This window comes from Pygocentrus nattereri, chromosome 3 (genome assembly GCF_015220715.1).
Source record: "Pygocentrus nattereri isolate fPygNat1 chromosome 3, fPygNat1.pri, whole genome shotgun sequence".
In the NCBI taxonomy this organism is placed as follows: domain Eukaryota; kingdom Metazoa; phylum Chordata; class Actinopteri; order Characiformes; family Serrasalmidae; genus Pygocentrus; species Pygocentrus nattereri.
The window spans coordinates 15857445-15872447 of NC_051213.1; the positions used below are offsets into that span (position 1 = coordinate 15857445).

At 41.8% G+C, this 15003-nt stretch overlaps 2 protein-coding genes and 1 long non-coding RNA gene across 5 annotated transcripts in view; 2 read left to right on the forward strand and 1 right to left on the reverse strand.

The window, feature by feature from the left end:
• iqgap3 (IQ motif containing GTPase activating protein 3) overlaps positions 1 to 2463 on the forward strand; it is a 19003-nt gene extending 16540 nt beyond the window's left edge. Inside the window, exons 35-38 of the mRNA XM_017713092.2 lie at positions 120 to 280; positions 402 to 530; positions 769 to 877; positions 1086 to 2463. Of these exons, the coding sequence (XP_017568581.1) occupies positions 120 to 280; positions 402 to 530; positions 769 to 877; positions 1086 to 1199 (513 nt within the window). The 3' untranslated portion in view covers positions 1200 to 2463. The remainder of the gene's footprint in view (positions 1 to 119; positions 281 to 401; positions 531 to 768; positions 878 to 1085) is intronic.
• LOC108436553 overlaps positions 1 to 6104 on the reverse strand; it is a 16148-nt gene extending 10044 nt beyond the window's left edge. Inside the window, exons 1-2 of the long non-coding RNA XR_001858535.2 lie at positions 5964 to 6104; positions 465 to 542 (exon numbers count right to left, since the gene is read on the reverse strand). This is a non-coding gene — a long non-coding RNA (uncharacterized LOC108436553). The remainder of the gene's footprint in view (positions 1 to 464; positions 543 to 5963) is intronic.
• Positions 6105 to 6183: 79 nt separating this feature from the next.
• Positions 6184 to 15003, forward strand: part of LOC108436554 (transcriptional repressor p66-beta-like) — a 40031-nt gene continuing 31211 nt past the window's right edge. The window contains exons 1-2 of one of the 3 annotated variants that reach the window (XM_017713098.2): positions 6824 to 6995; positions 7251 to 7381. The gene's annotated coding sequence lies outside the window, so the exon portion shown is untranslated. Of the gene's footprint in view, positions 6319 to 6823; positions 6996 to 7250; positions 7382 to 15003 lie in introns of those variants that run through there. The other 2 variants (XM_017713097.2, XM_017713099.2) reach the window with 2 other exon arrangements.

Sequence of the window (15003 nt, forward strand, 5' to 3'; positions counted from 1 at the left end):
TTAAGACAAATAAGACAAATGTGATTAATCATGATTAACTACAAAAAATAACACGCTTAATAAAATTTTTTTTTTTTTTTCTTGACAGCCCTAGTTACACACTCTTGTTTCTCCTGTAGGACATTCGTCACCAACGTCTGTACAGGCAGAGACGCCAGGCTGAGCTGGTGAAGCTTAAGCAAACGCTGCACAGCCTGCACTGCAAGAGCTCCTTCCAGTCTGAGCAGGTTGACTACTACAGTCAATACATCTCCACCTGCCTGCGAAACCTTACTGCCAGGTAATGCAGAGACTGTCCTACCCATTATCAAGAAATCCGCAAGCAGAGAAACATGTAACAGATGGTGAGTTTGTAAGGAGAAGAGATCTGTGCTGATATCAGTGTATCCTCTGGCCCTCAGTCAGGTGAATGGGAAGAAGGCAGCAGACAGTAAAGGGAAGAAGAGCAAACAGCCTACACTCACCTACACCGCTGCCCGGCTCCATGAGAAGGGAGTCCTGCTGGAGATAGAGGACCTGCCCATTACCCAGTAAATCTTTGTCTGGATAAATAAAATCAGAGGGAAAAGCAGATCTTGGATTAGCTTTCAGGAAAAGCCAAAATCTTTGCTTTGACAGATTTGATCAGTATGATCCCTGATCCTAGATGAGGACACTCTCAGAGCAAGAGTGCTGCCCTCAAAATCTTTGAATATTTGTTTAGTGTATATTTCAAACCAGTGTCTGTCTCTGTCTCTCACTCTGTCCATTCCTCTGTCCGGTGTGCAGGTTTAAGAATGTGATCTTTGACATTATACCCAGTGAGGAGGGAGGCACCTTCCTGGTTAAGGCTCGATTTTTGGGAGTGGACATGGAACGATTCCCCTTGAAATATCAGGTAATTACCAGAGTTCTGCACAAAATACTGTTCATCCAAACATTTGTGATATTCTGACTGTTAACCATGAGGTAAGAACTTGCTATTAGCTTATAATGTTACAAAAACATTTTAGCAGTTAACTTCGTGGGTGGTATTTTCCACTGTATTAGGAAGTGCTGTTATTTTAAGACCTTTGACAGATTGGTGTGTGTGTGTGTGCGTGCAGGACTTGTTGCAGCTCCAGTATGAAGGTGTTGCTGTGATGAAGATGTTTGATAAGGCCAAAGTGAATGTCAATCTCCTCATCTTTCTACTCAATAAGAAATTCTTCAAAAAGTGATGTGGAACAGTCATAGTCAGGTCATCCAACACTATACACAAACACTTCAGTTAATACAATAAATTTACAATAACTACAATACAGTTTATAGCTTCACTTTATTACATATAATGGGAATTGCACTTTATTGGGTGCTTGTGAGGGGGGAAAAAGGGAAATGTTAGGTACAGGAAAAGCTTAACTGGCTTATTACACGATTCTAACTGAACATGCCAAAAATGGCTGGTATAATCAAAATAATACAGCTCTCATTTGTACACATATGTGGGTGAGCTGTCTTTTGTCTCTCTTTATGGTAATGCTGTTCTTGGGCCCTGATCCAACCATTTTATATTTAAGGACAAGACTTGCTTCAGCTTGGCAGGAGTATATTTTATAAAATCCTAGGTGTGGGTTATCATGCCTCTGTATATGGACCCCTTTGACACTACACTCTCTGTTATCTATCTTTATATAAATCAGGCAAATATTGTTGAGTATCTTTTAATAGTCATTGTACTGTACCAAAAGGACAATTTTCTATATTTGTATTTTTCCTGATCTGAGTGTCAAACATCTATTTTTATTGCACTGTTCCTGTTTGTAACTTGTTTGTAATGTGTTAATATTTTTGTTTAATTTTATCACTCCATTTCTTTATTTCTATATAAGCCTTGTTGCTTTTTGTACATTATTAATTGCTGGCACTTAAACTGAACACTCCACGTTGTCTATATTACACTCTAGTCGAGCAGTATTGGTGTTTTTTTTTTTTTTGTTTTGTTTTTTTCCCCTCAACTTGGCAAACCTGTACTCCAAAGCTACATACACAATTCAGTGGTACACTTTCTATGGTGGTCTCTGCTTTTTCCAACCAGCCCTGAGCCATGGTTCTGTTCCAAATGGCTTACATGTTGATGTATGATGGGCAGCTTGACTGTGTGTGCAGTCAGCTCAGACACCCACGCTTTAAAGCCACTGCAGTGAACTCAACTGCTAATCAACAGGTTCGGAGTTCCACAGCACTAATTGCATAGTGCTCAGCAGGTATGCAGCTCCATTTCAGCTTGGTGTAAAGTTGTTTGGCAGTGCTGTTGAACACTGGTGTTAAACATTTTAGTAGACAATGTCATGCAGTGTTTTTGTCAGATTTTCTTTGCTGTAAATATTTTCTGTCCACTCTTTCCTACAATGTGTTTTTCATTGTTACTTATTTCATCACTCCATATTACTCAAATTATTTGCTATGCCTAACTATTTTAAAATAAAGGAAATTTTCTCTAAACCTTTTTATTAAATACTTATATTTATTACATATTAAATACTGTGATGGTGGGTGACCAGGGTCCTTGCTGTGGAGTTTTATCCCTGTGCCTGGGTTTGGCCAACTGGACACACTAAATTGCCTGTGTGTGTGTGGGGTATATGTCTGTGTCTACACTGCAAATGACTGGCGACCTGTCCAGGGTGTTTCTTGCGTTCTGCCCAGTGAGTGCTGGGATATGCTCCAGCACCCCCACGACCCAGAAGGATCATTTTATTAGTCCACTTATGAAATTTGTTTGGCTTTATGTACCACAATCATTCATTTTTACACAATATTTTTTTCAACCCATTTTATCTTTTTGAACAGTTTGTGTTAGTGCCTTTAAGGCTGGTATGTTGTCACTTTTGGAATCAAATTTCTAATGCAAGTTCACACATAGTCAATGAGCACTTTATTAGGTACACTGACCTTGTATCTACATTTTTTTGCCTGTTTTGTCAATTTCACTTAACATATAAATGCACTTTGTAGTTCTACAATTATGTACTATAGTCTGTTTCTCTGTATACTTTAATAGCCCTCTTCATCCTGTTCAATGATCAGGACCCCCACAGAGCAAGCATTACTTTGGAGGTGGATCATTATCAATACTGCAGTAACACTAATGTAGTGGTGGTGTGTTAGTGTGTTTTGCACTGGGATGGATTAAACACGGGAGTTCTGAAGTTTTGAAATACCATGTTTATTTACTATTTACTTATTCACTGTATTGGACACAGCTATACTGTTGGTCCACCTTGTAGATGTAAATTCATAGATAATAGCTCATGCACAGTTTGTGTTGATCAGCCTCTTATCCATCGATGGTCACAGGACGCTGTTGGCTGGGTATTTTTGATTGGGTATTTTTCTGATTCTCAGTTCAGCAATGACACTAAGCTGTTGGAAAAACTCCAACAGCACTGCTGTGTCTGATCCACTCACACCAATGCAACACACATTAACAACCATCACCACATCAGTGTTACTGCAGTGTTGAGTGATCCACCACCCAAATCCCTTCTCTGTGGGGGTCTTGATTATTGATCAATGGATTATTGATAAAATAGGATAAAGTATGCAGAGAAGCAGATGGACCACAAGCTGTAATTGTAGAACTACAAAGTGCATCTATATGGTAAGTATATACTACACATACAGATGTGTATATACAGAAGGGGCTTTAGGGGCATGGTTTCCAAAGCTGCGCCACACGCCCCTTTCCCACTCCAGTGAAGGGGCATTTATTGTTTATTGTGTTGGTAGGTTAAGATGTGTCTGTGTTGACTTTTATAGTGTTAGACTGTGGGTTTAGTGTCTGTCATGATATGAAATTACATGGTTGTTGGTGATCTTCCTTGCTATTCTTGCTCTTACTCAATAGTGCTGGGCATGTCTTGCTGCCTGTTGAAGTGCTTATTCAATAAAAGAGCATTTGCGTGTATTTGCAATCTTTTGGCATCTTCTATGCTGATGCTGCAGTGGTGTCAGAAGTGGGACAGCTCCTCCAAGTAACGCTTCAACAAACTCCAAGGTGGATGACGAAGAAGACAGCCCTTTGGGAGTGCCAAATGCCTGCTCCCTCCTGGATGGGTCCACCCAGCTGGGAGCAAGACAGATGGTGAAGAAAATGGTGTGGCAAGCCTCGGCAGTGGAGCCTGGGGAAGGAGAGACGACACACATCTGCCTACTATGCTTTGATGCCTGGGAGCTGTACTCCACGTAGCCGCAAGTGGTTGCCCAGCATCATGGCTGGACATCGGCAATCACTGCAATGCAGCCGTGGTTGTGCTTAGCACTTACAAGGGTAAGCAATCGGGGTACTTGTAGATCTCCTGTCTGGAACAATATGATGACCTAGCAGCATTAACCGTGACCCCCCCCCAGCAATGCTTTGGGCAAGCGCCAGCAACTTAGGTGGCCCCACAGCTGCTCCTGGAGAGGTGGAGGCTGAAAGGAGAGTGAATAAGTGTGCTGGCAGTGGGGCAGAGCGGAGTACAATGGTTCAGCAGGCATAGCTGGCATTCTAGAAAGCAGCATTCTAAACGTACTACTGTCAAAGGAGCTGAGACAGCACATGCAGCTTGGCACACCGGCCAGCCTCCAAGCAGCTGTCGCTGGGGCGGAGGGCAGAATTCATCCTCAGCATGGAAGTGCCTCAGTGAACAACAGTGCTAAGTGGCAAAGGAGCTCAAGGTGTAGACTCTGCTGAGCGCTGGCACAACTGGTGTGATGGTGATGCAGGAAGAGCGAGCACCAGACAGTGCCGCCAACATGAGTTGGTTGGAAAACGGAAGCAGCTAGGAAGATTGGCTGCTACTGACTTTGGGTCAAGTGCAGCATAGATGTGATACTGGTCACTGCCCTCATTGACTTGTTGGTGTCACTGCTACGTCCACGCATGCTCCCTCGCACTGTGAGCGGCACACCTTCTAACTGGGAAGCAAAAACCGTCCAACAAAAGTTCATTGCCGGTGGCCGAGCTAATGTCTGATGGAGAATGCAGCTCTTGGTTGTGGTAGGAAGCCTGAGCCAAGTGCATGAGTTCTGGCTCATGCTACTAGAGGACATGTTGCATTGTTGGGTTGGAAGGAATGCTGGACTTGGAGACAGGACAAGTGTAGCTAGTTACAGCAGCTGGCAGTGGAGTTGAGGCAGAGAGGCGGGGCAGCACACACAAGCAGCACCCTTGTCAGTGTCGATGGCAGATTAAGTGAAAGATAGCAAGAAGTGCTGTTGCAGATGTCATAGTCCCCAGTAGCACAGACTTGAAGTAATATGAGGAGTCCTGCCATGCCCAGGCGAAGGATGCAGAGCTTTCTTGTCTCTCTGCTCTGTCAACACCCATGAAGCTGCAGTTCTGCTGTCCGTCAGGGTCAGAAGCCGCAGCCCTTAAAGAGGACTAGGGGCACAAGTTGTGTTGACCAGGACAAAAGACATTCCAAAACCCCAGCTGCAGAGAGGCTGTGGTAGGGGCGATGTGCTCCAGTGCACCTCAGAGACTTTGTTTGGACTGTGTGGGCTGCCATACCAGCTGACCCTTGACGGGGACACTATGCCACACAGTCTGCTGTTGTTAATGTCATTTGTTAAGATTTAAACGTTTTTTCAAACACCACATTATATTTCTCTGTAATGCTATTCCCAATTCTTACTTAAACAAATTATTATTGCATACCTACTTGTAAATAGATAATGGCAGTTTTTTTTCTATAATTTGACTGTATGAATTGTTGAGTGAACAGTTAAGTTCTATAAGTTAATGCTCATACACTGCTTCCAACTCTTATTTCCATAAAGCAGAGATGTTTTGATTTTCCTTCATCTGGGACCCCTTTTTACAGCACTGTTCAAACTGTAATTCATGTAGGCTAACAGAGTTGTACCTCGTGACGCCCTGGTTCCCCATTCATTCTTTTGGGGGGCTTCTTGTGAAAGCCAGTAAAACTCAGTAGACCAACTCATAGTGAAGTACTAACCTGGTGAGGCTGACCTCTGCTGAGGCGTTGGTCAGGGTCCTAAACCCACGCTTCGTCCACTCTCCCTTAAACCACTCCATCCACGACAGCTCCATTCACATCTTTCCTCCGCCACCCTTCGCCTGTCTCCTCCCCCTCCGCTCCGAGACGACAACAAACAGGGACGTGAGCTCGTCACCGGCTCCAGCCAATCCGCTGCACGGTGGGCGGGGCCTGGCGCTCGGCGGGGGCCAATCGGAGTGTCCGCGCGGCTCGCCGGTGCCTGGGACTGCGAGTGGCCGGAGGTAACGGCAGCGTCTCAGCATCCCCACACACAACCCGAGCGAGAGGAACCTGCGGGCTGAAGGCGAAGAAGGTGAGACCGAGGATGTAGTCGCGGCCCGTGCAGAGTGGCAGAGTGGAGGCGACCCCTGCACAGAAAAATACAGAGTAAATAAAAGAAAAATAAGAATAAGGAGGGCTGTTTCCAGAGAGTGACGGACGGAAAGGCGTGATAACACTTACACTAACGCACGACAGCTCGTAACTGGATATTTCCATACAGTGAGATTTTTTTCTTTAGTTACTTAAAAGATCGCATAGAGAGGTGCTGACAATCCTGTTGAAGTAAATAGGCACCATCAGCCTGCTTATGCAAATATGGTATATGTGATGTTTTTTGTGCTTCTCTTTATGCTTGCAAGTTTTTTCACTAACAAATTTCTGGCACTCGGATGATTTTGATCCTCCTATGCTGCGCTGCGCTCAGATCGGGCTGTATTGTTTCTTCGTGTGTCTCTTGGGGATAAACCCAGATTGGTTGGAGAGAAAAAAGCCGTCTCCCTGCTGCGCAAGTACAGTAGCCCCGCTGTAAACGCGGCCGAGCGGCGGTGTGTGTGCGTAATTCAGTATTTCAGGCGAACCGGGAGTGATTATATCTGTAAATTTAACTTTGATTTGCTGCGATGTGCGTCGCCGTTAAGTTGTGGATGGCAGAGCTCACGGCTGAGTGCTGTGGGATGAAATAGAGAGATCACACCATCAGCCATTTACGTAAGTGGAGACGTGTTCACCCTCAACTTGTTTCGAGAGCATGCAAATGGCTACCTTGTAATGTCCTATTTATCACTGCGATGGTGATGGTGGGGTTGATCGTGGAAGACGGCAGACGGGCAGAAAGTGGCTTGGCACGGATTTTGACACGGTTTTACAGCGACTAGCGCCACTTTGACACTTTACTTTTAGTTCACTTTGCTGTTTTTGTTGTTGTTTTTAAAATTTCCTGCTGTTAAATGTGCGTTGGTCTAGATGTGAAGCTGAATTCTGGCCAAAGGTTTGAAGCCCAGGGGGAAGGAAGGATTCGGAGTTTTTTCCACAGTCAGCAGACCCATCTGAGTCTTACTGCTGCCAAGCACTTACTACACTTCATCTTCCTGGTGGTGGGTCAATCTCAGCCTGCATCCAACAGACTTCCCTCAGTTAACAGAGTAAACTGGACATGTGGCTTTTGCATCTGTTTTTCTAAGTCTGGTTGCTTCCATAGGAACAGCTTGTTCTGGGCTTGCACTGTAATCTTGTCCATGGAAAAAAGAACCCAGAAAATACCAGAGAGGAAGAAATATGTGAAATGATTATGTATTTTAAATGATAATTCAGTCTTTAACCACCTGTTTTAACACCAGGATTACGTTGAAAGTGAAGAGACCAGTCTCTGTTCAGGCTGGTAGTTTCTACAAGACTTAAGGAAGTCTGGACCGAGCACTCACAATAAAGTAGGTCTTAAAAAATTAACATAAAGAAATCACATCACATTTGTATGTTGATAGGGATAATTGGATGGTTGAGTCCTTCATAGATAGATAATTTGCAAAATAATTATTGTTTAGACCAAGTGAAGAGCCCAGTGTTTCCTTCGGCTGGTTGTCTCTACAGCCTTTAGGAATGAGCCATACTGGCCTTTTCAACTGTTCTGAAATTGTTGCACAATACAATATTGGAGGGAGTGTCCATAAACAAGCACTGAAAAGAAATCCTAATATTATAAAGTTGTAAGGATAATTGAATGGTTGAATGTCTAATAAACTCATTTCCGCTAATAATCTATACATGGACTGAAAGTTGACTTCAAAGTTGAGTTCACTGGGGTCTTGAGATGTAATGACAATAAAGCCCCTTGAACTTGTAAATGCTGCTTAGCCAAGACATGGTACACTGGCTTTACTATTTTTAAAAAAATTGAAATTAGTTGAATCCATCAATTTTTGTCAGGGGTTGGTATGACGCTTGGAACAAAGGCTATTATGTTTTAGTGAGATACGCCTGAGTGTGACTGTTGGATGGTCAGTCTAATGCTCGAGGTGAACTTGGTGACTATGAGAGGCACTTGCAGGATAATCTTGTTATGTGAATGCTGACCCTGTTATACAATACATAGCCCAGAAGAATAACCCCACACGCAGACTTGAAAACTATGCAGCAGAAGTCTTGTTATAAAAGTATGCTATGCAGAGCTTGTTGTGCACAAGAGTTGTCATTTTAAATTCTAAGTGAAACAGACCAGTAAAGAGAACAGTTTATAGGGAGAAACTATACAATACCTAAAGTGCTGAATGATCATCGATAGAATGCTTGTTGGATTTATAGCATCCAGCCTATATGTGTCTTTGATTGACATCAGCAAATGTGTAACCTAAGATGCCATTTTCCTTGGAACTATATGTGAAGTGCTTAGATGTTTTTGGTTGCCTTGAAGTCTTAGATTTTGTGTTGAGATTTTTTTTTTTTTTTTTTTTTTTTTTTGCTGTGCACTGATTTTAAATGAATTATAAATCAAAACCAACTATCTTTTCCAATATATCAGACTGTAGTTGTTTTTATTTTATTTTTCTGGAAGCGTAAGCTGCTGTCTGAGCTGTGTGATGCCCTGAGGGCTGAAGTTTAGCTCTGAGTTTTTTCTTAAAGTATTCATTCCAAATTTTCTTTTTTTTTTTTTTTTGCACTACACCTCATCCGTGCAGATGTGTATGAAAAGTGTGTTTTTTGCACTTGTGTATATATGTGTGTTTGGTTGTGTGCATGCGTATGTTGTGTGCAAGCCACTAATGGATATGTCAAGGGATAATTCCATGTCCTGAGGTTAGAAACCAGCTTGAACTGGACCATGCATTTTTGACTCTGCTTGGCACTATGGGTATGAAAAGACAAAGACTAGTGAATGGCGGGTCTTAAAGGAACAGGAACACAAGCAGCGTAGTGACAGCGGAGATTTTTCTTGCTCTCCCCTCACCCCCCCCCTTTTCTCCCTTTCTCCCTCTGCCTACTTTAACTGAGGTTTAAAGCCAGAGTCTCTCATGTCATTGGAATGTGCCACATTTGATCATTGCTCATGCAGGACACATACAGCTGTTCCACCTCTACCGTGCATGCGCGTGCACACGCACACACGCACGCAGACCTCAAGTGTAAACTTACAGTTGATCATATGACCCTCTTCACCCCCGCCCCTCCAGTGTCTGGGATCAGTCCTAATCCCTCTCGCTCTCTCACAAGCTTAATCGAAAACAGGAGGCCCATTTTGGAGCCCAGGCCCATAGTGGCCTGCCTAATGCGCTGCTACACACCAGAATGACAAGGCTTCCCAAGGCTGTTGCACACAAACAACACCAGACCTGTGCAGTTAGTTTGCCAAATAACTGTTTATTTAGCTAAAAAAAATGAGATGTTTTTTGTAGCCTTTGTTAGCCAGGTTGGTGCTGAAACCTGTGATCTGGGGCAACAGTGACTGTTGTAACACCCATATTCGGTGGGACAGGGCTGCCCAAAGTGAGGTCCACAGGCCAAAGTTGGTGATTCAAACTTGTGTCTAAAGACCTACATTTTTTTATATAACAAAATTAAAAGGTGTTCATTTGGATTTGTTGATGTGTTAATGTTTGCCTCATGCACATAGCTTACATGCATGCTCATTATGGGTATACCAGTGCAGATACTCAGGAGATCAAGGTTCAGTTTGATTTTTTGACAGTTTGTATGTTAAAGCTACACCATGTAAGTTTTGGGGATTTGGATTACACATTCCCACATCTCTGGTGGAAATGTGTAATAGCATGCAATGTGTGGAACAGCATTTTCTAACATGGGTTGTGCCTTGTATCTCCACTAGCGGATGAATCTGATGTTTGCAGAGTAAATCTGATGTTTAAAGAGTATTTGAATAGAATTCAGTCAAAACTATGTAAAGAATGTATCTTCATATAATGTAAGAGAATTATCTACTGATGTCATCATAACTTCATCAGTGTAATGTTGCATTTTTTGCATTTGAGACTTAAACATGGAGCTGGACCTTCTTTTTGAGACTCTGCTTTATTATGTAAAGATATGACATGATTAGAAAAACTCCCATAAAATCCAAACCCCAACACCTGTGACATTACAAGGTGACTTGCAGCAGTGCACTCATATCATATTTTGTGTTTTTTTTTCAAAGTAAAGCTAATTATTTCAGTTCTAACATAAAATATCTTACATAGTGCTGCTTTAAAAATGTTAAAAACGATTATATAGAGCTCTTTTTATAAACTACACAAACTGGTCTGAATTTTTTAGTGCCTACTGCAGCAACCTCTAACAAAATAGTCCTAGAATTCAAAATCTCTAGAATTAGAGAGCTCGTAATTGAGTTAGAAAAAGCCCAGTGATGTGAGCAAAGGTGTGTGTATAGTATAACATAAACCCCTCCACTCTCCCTGCCCACTCTGATAGGATGCACAGTTGTCTGTTTAATTGTTAACAATTTCCATGAAAGACATGGAGAGACCCTTTTTTGACCCTAAATTGAGAACCTTTTTGTTTTTTTTGGAATACATATTGAAATTGTTACACCTTCATCTTTGCCCCGACTCCCCCACCCACTCACATAGTGAGAGACCAAACTGTTTTTAATGTAGCTTTTTTGTTTGAGATTTGATTTGATTTTTTTGTTTTTATAGCTAATAGTTATTAAACCAATAATAATTCAGTGACCCTTAATATCTCAAAGTCAGTATTATTCACAATACAGATGGGACTACTAGTTATGAGCAAATGACAGAAAAAGGACAATGGTCATAACAGGCAGGTGGACAAGAGGAGATTTAGGGACCACTGGAGGGAAGAGTACCATTTCAGGGCATTTTGAGATAAAATGGTCTGCTTCATATCTAGGGTAACAGTCTCGGCATTTAAAGAATACAACATTCATTGCCACTGTGAAAGTGCATGTTCCAAATTTTTCCATATCTACTGGTAACATGTAAAAACTCAAGGCTAATAAGCTAGCTGTTTTGTGTTTTTGGCCCTTGGCTCAAGTTTGGGCAGACTTGCACTATAAGTTGCATGATAGATGAAATTCATATTGCAACTTTCTGTTGCAATACATTAAAGCCATATCTGTTCATCTTTGCTTTGTCTTAATTAAACATTGACCTGCGTTATTTTGGAATAAAATTTTGTCCACAGAAACTCATTGGGTTATCTTTTATAGGATGCTTACAGGACACCATAAAGCATTTAGTGGTTGATTAGAGGCCTCATTTACATACGGAAGCTTTCTGCCAGTATCGGAATGGAAATGTCAAAACATTATATTGTGCAGCCCTAATATGCACATTTGCCAATCCATCTGTTGAGGTGTCATGTTTGCGGGCGAGCGCCTTGGCCTTCACCCCGGCTTCCTAGGCCTCCACAGTACCCTGCGTCTCTGAGTCTTGGACAGAAAGCTCCGCTTTTGTTTTAGGGAATTCTCTTTATTCAGCTTAACCCTTTCGTAGCTCTAGTTTTCTTCATCTCACTGTCATCTTCTTCCCTGTCCCCCTCTCCCTCTCTCTTGCTCTCTCTGACCAAGGCCAGTCCCTCCATGTTTGCCTTGGGCTACCGCAGAAATTAAATTGATTAGTGGTACTGTCTAAAAATAGACATACCGGTTGCCATGGCAACCCCTGGGCCGGAGTTGTTGCCTTGTTTGATGAAGACCTGTGCTTAAGTGTTGTAGTACTGAGAAAGACATGCAAAGCTGCGTGACGAGCAGCTCTCTCTCGCTCATAATAGTAATCCAGCCTTAGCCTGCTTTACGTGGCCGTTCCCTTCTTCTCATCTCTTTTCTGTAATTTGGTCGACCCTCAGTGTCTTCCCCTTCTTTAGGCAGAAATCTGTTTAGTATCTTTTTCTGTGGTACGCCCCAGGTGAGATCCTCTCTGGGGAAGTCTGCTTGCTCAGATGTAGGCAACAGCAGAGATGTATGTGTGAGAGAACAGTGGCGAGATCCTCCACTCCAGCCTGTGGAAGACAGGCTTTGGACTCCTCTCTACACAAATTAGCAGCCTGCCTGTTCTCTTGGCTGTCAGTCTTCTGTCATCGTTAGCGTTTGAATGTGTGTGTGGGTTATTGCAGCAACATATCAAAAAGTACCAGATTGTGATTATATTAATTTATGTTGCAATTTTGATATACCTTGCAATACATTAGAATTGGCGATGCAAATTTTGGCCAATTCTTCTGCCCTATAACTTTACTGTTAACTGTCAACCCTATAATCAAGGACCTGACCCAATAAAATATCAACTATAATATTGATGCTTCTAGTTATAGCATTAGATTGGCTGAGCCTTGTTCAAAGCCATTGTAGAATATTCAGAGAGCGCACACAGCAGCGGAATTCTGTGTCAAAACACTGAGACACTAATTAGTGTTCCTTGTATGGACCATGGAACGTAGTATTGAAAGGTGGGGCCAGGCAAAAGGATGTGTATGAAGTAAACAGCCCATAACTGTATTAAACATAGTCTATGAAGGAACATTGGCTTGGTTTAAAACAAGTGTTCATGTCAATGACATGGATATTGTTGCTGTCTAAGGGGGGAAAGAGAGATCTCCAAAGTAGATTCTCCAAAAATTAGATTTTATTCCAGGTACTTTTGGAGAATTTCTTTTAGTTTTTTTATTATTTGCGTTCCAATGATGTCTGTTTTTATTTTCCTACAAAAAAATGCAGATGCATGTGTTTTTTGGACGGTTACAATATCCACTCATGGGCTACTGAAAGTGTACTTAAAAGTTATTTTTAACTGCTTATTACAAGTTACTGTAAGTTGTAATTGTAAAGTTCTAAAGTTTACACAATGTCATGCCTCGGATTTTCTCTCTGAGAAAAAAGTTGGCTTATCGCTTTTCGGATGAAAGGTACATTGTTGTAGTTGTGCTATTGTCTTTAAAAACAAAAAAAAACTTGTGTATGGCAGTGCCGCAGTTTTCAGATGTACACTTTATTTCTTAGTCTATCTGTCTAGTGGGACCAGTTGTTTGCTAAACCTGCTCGTACAGTTTCTACATTTTTGAAAAGCTGGAGCAGTAGTATTAAAAATACTATGAATATAATGAGTTATTCAGCATTTCAAGCACAGCACTAGACTAAATTAAATTAAACAGGCCTAATTATGCTGTCTTTGCAATGACAGGCAATTGGTCAATGTTCTTTAAGTACTGATCACGTCCACAATACTCTTAGAAAAGATTGTGACAGTTCATCACAATAATGCTAAATATCATATCGCCCACCCCTAATGCACGCTCTTGTCCAGGAAGACTTACAGAAGTACTTTGTTGTCTAAGTGGAAACGTCCTTAAGCCAGTGCAAATAGACTAGAGTCCAAAGATACTCTAGCTGGCAGAAACTAGAGTCAGTGCTGCTACCTAGATACAAATGTTTTAATGTTTATTGGCTCTTTTAAAAGCATTGATTCATCAACACACCCACATAAAGTCATCTGGACCTGGTCAGAATTCTCACAGCACACTGAAAAACGTTTGATGTTAGAGAGTTCATTTGCATATTGAGGCCTTCTGCAATATTAGTATTGAAATATTGCAATAATGATTAACAGATAATGCTTTGTGCAGCTCGAGTGTGGGTGAGGGTTTGTGAATGGTGATGAGAGCAGTTGGAGGCTCTGGTGCTCATGCCAGATCCAGTTTGGTTTGGAGACTGGCCTCTTTTATTTATTTATTTTTTGTTTTATAATTTGATCTCCATTCATGTTCATATTGTAAGATGTGATTAGATTACACTTCCTCCACTCTCCTAAGCCCACCCCCTTCACCCTCTGTGTGATTGGGTTTGATTCAGAATCGATGCTGATATGCTTGTGGTTCAGGCTTCTGTCATCAGTACAACGCCAGTGAAGTAAGCCATGTGACCTTCAAGTCTGTAAAATGAATGTACTGATCTTAGTGAAAAAATACAGCAGAAAAAGAAAATACAGTGAATTCGTTGCGCCTTTCTTGCACGTGTCTTTGCTCACCTTCCAGCATTTTGTGCTTCTGAAATGGCACCCATGCAGAGAGTGTGTAGCTCTTGACTATCAGCGTTAAAGGTTAATGAATGTATGAAGTGTTTTGAGGAGCATCAGTGGGTTCCAGTCTCGTGTGTGCGTTTGTGTGTGTGTGTGTGTGTGTGTGTGTGTGTGTGTGTGTGTGTGTTTTATTTTATTTTATTTATTTATTTTGTAGGCTCTGAATGAGCAGAATTGTTTGAATAGGAGTGGATCCCCAGGGGGGTGGTGAGTGGGGGGTCCAATCGAGCTGTTTAGGTTTTAGCTCTTTCACTCTCTTTAGCTGTGACTTGCTGTTCTCTCCTGTACTTGTGCAGTATGATGTGGAATTTTTTTCCTTTGGCCATGTCATGAGCTGCTTTGTTACATAACTCAGCTTAAAGGAGCACTATGGGACTAAGTTGACCTCTGCCAGAGCTCTGCCTTGCCCACTCACTCTGGTCATGTGTGTGTGCATGCGCACATATGTGTTTGTGTGTGTGGCTAAACAGAAATCATTTTTATATAGAAATCACAATTTTCGATTGGCAAGAATTTCATTATATCTTACATTATTCTACATTTCAATTAGAGGTAGGTGACTTAATAACACCAGAGCATTCAATTTACTGATTTTCTTGGTGAAAAAAAATGCCTTTGAACTTAAATTGCAATATCAGTAGAAGTTGCAATTGGATGTTCTCCCAGTTGTTCAG